The sequence below is a fragment of the Amphimedon queenslandica genome, unplaced genomic scaffold (assembly GCF_000090795.2).
Source record: "Amphimedon queenslandica unplaced genomic scaffold, v1.1 AMPQUscaffold_13296, whole genome shotgun sequence".
Classification (NCBI taxonomy): domain Eukaryota; kingdom Metazoa; phylum Porifera; class Demospongiae; order Haplosclerida; family Niphatidae; genus Amphimedon; species Amphimedon queenslandica.
This window is the reverse complement of record NW_003546468.1, coordinates 78,713-80,786: the sequence shown is the minus strand read 5'-3', so window position 1 is coordinate 80,786 and position 2,074 is coordinate 78,713. Positions and strand designations below refer to the sequence as shown.

The 2,074-nt window shown below is 32.6% G+C and overlaps 1 protein-coding gene and 1 long non-coding RNA gene across 2 annotated transcripts in view; one reads left to right on the top strand and one right to left on the bottom strand.

Moving 5' to 3' along the window:
- Nucleotides 1-272, top strand: part of LOC109583574 (uncharacterized) — a 1,739-nt gene extending 1,467 nt beyond the window's left edge. The window contains exon 4 of the mRNA XM_019998988.1: nucleotides 123-272. Within this exon, the coding sequence (XP_019854547.1) occupies nucleotides 123-272 (150 nt within the window). The remainder of the gene's footprint in view (nucleotides 1-122) is intronic.
- Nucleotides 273-1,416: 1,144 nt separating this feature from the next.
- On the bottom strand, nucleotides 1,417-1,987 carry LOC109583581 (uncharacterized). The gene is made up of 3 exons (XR_002185590.1): nucleotides 1,839-1,987; nucleotides 1,700-1,794; nucleotides 1,417-1,634 (listed from the first exon to the last, which is right to left on the bottom strand). It is a non-coding gene; the product is annotated as an uncharacterized LOC109583581 (long non-coding RNA).
- Between the last annotated feature and the right edge of the window lie 87 nt (nucleotides 1,988-2,074).

Genomic DNA, 2,074 nt, shown 5'->3' with positions numbered 1-2,074 from the left:
TCAACATACTAAAATTTTCAAAAATTTATAATAGCACTACACATGTATTTTGTAACTATCAACTCAAGTAACTTATTTTTATGTGTATTATTAGCGATTGAGCTATTTTTCTTCTTGATAAGTTTTCAGAGCCTGAAGAAAACAAACGAGCAGTAAAAAGTGCCGAAAGCGATTGTGGGTGTATTTGTGACAAGTTTAATCTGAGACAAAGCTTGTTCAATGATCAATATCATCAATATACACATTATATTGATGCTTATAGATATTCATGACTTTAATAGTTTGAAATGACATTTGCATTTCCTTGTATCATAGATATGCTTGTATAGACCTTTCATTGCTACAGAGCTTTGCAGGTTGCTTGACCCACTTCCTGCTCACGTGACATGTATTATTAGTATGCTAAAAGTCACGTGATTAACGAGTTTGAAGGGTCAAGCAACCTGCAAAGCACTGTAATTAAATCTAGCAGTGACTTGTTTACATACACCTACCTTTGATGTCATTGATTACAGCATCAATAGGTTTTCAGGGATGCTTAAAAGATTCTTTATACATTTTTATAATGATTGTACATCAAGTTTAAATTTATGGTTACATATAAGCTATCAACATTAGCTCAAACTTCCGATATTAGATGTATATGCATAAAAATATGAGAATTTTTTCCTAGTCATTTTTGGGCAAAATTTGGTACACTTTGACACAATTTTTGAGCAACTTTAAAAATTTTATTTTGATTGGATTCAGCTCAAACTTTCTATACAAGATAAGTATAGATAATAGAGTAATTACTCTAATATCTATGAGATAAGTATGTACCGTATTTCCATAAAAGCCCAGGCGTCTGTTTCCTAAAATGGTATTTGGACCTCAAAAAAATTAAAAAATAAAACTTGGTGCCAAAGTGGGATTTAAACCAGTGACCTCACACACTCGACTTCTGGAACTTAAGGAAGTATCTTATTATTATTATTATTATTAAAGACTTTACAGGACAAATAAAATTGATGTAAAACACATTAAATCAAAAAAGTAATCTAGACATATTGTAGCATGTGGACCTTTTCCTGACACCCTAAAGCTAACTACTAAAGTACAAGTAACTTGGTACGGGTTCTAGCAGCTATAGGAGTCCATGATTTAGTATTACATGTAGAAATATGTGACCATAATTGACAAAAGGGCCCTTATGGCGGATTTTAATATTGATCGTTATAATGGAAAATATCAACCTGTGAGTGCTTTGTTAGACAATCATTGTTTCTAAAAGTTTCATGGTAACTTTTTGCATCCTGTGGAGTAATTTTATGATAAATGGGGCTCAGGAAGTTGGATTTCTTAGGCTAGAAAGACAAATTTCACTACCCGTCATAAGGTACCTTTTGTCAATTATGGTCACATATGAAGACCTGGTGCATGAAATAGTTGAAATTTTATCCTGTCAAAAAATCCACATTTATGTAACAAGGTAATACAATTAATATTCTATTGTCTCTATCAGCAACTCCTCTAATCTTTTAAAAATATTCTGTGATGTTTTGGTGTTCTTTTCCTGCGACTGTTTCCTTACGAAATGATACAAATTCTTCACAAAATCCTTCCTATTTTCACCCATTGAACAAACAAAATTCCTAAAGTAAAATAAAGACAGAAATTACAAGCAACTTTATAAATACTGTAGTTACTGTACACTCACGTGAGCTGCTGATCAGATAGGCCACTGAATATCATCACTAGAAGAGACTTGTGAAACTCTACTTCAACCTTACTCATACCTGCATACTCAACCACCTAATACATCATTGACACAAGGAAATATTAAAGAATATACTGACTCTTAGAACTGAGAGGGATAGAGACCGATCCCTGATGAGGTGAGATAAGAGACACTGGAGATTGAGGCGTTGGGTCGAAGTAAGAGAAGATAAGGTTTTCAAATGATCCCATAAACAATACTGAAATGTTACCTGAAGACATAAAGAGATTAATGAAAATAGAGGAGTAGTCTCATTGTGTATTATTTATAGCAGAAATATGTGGGCCATTTAATAATATTGGTAGCATAGTAGCA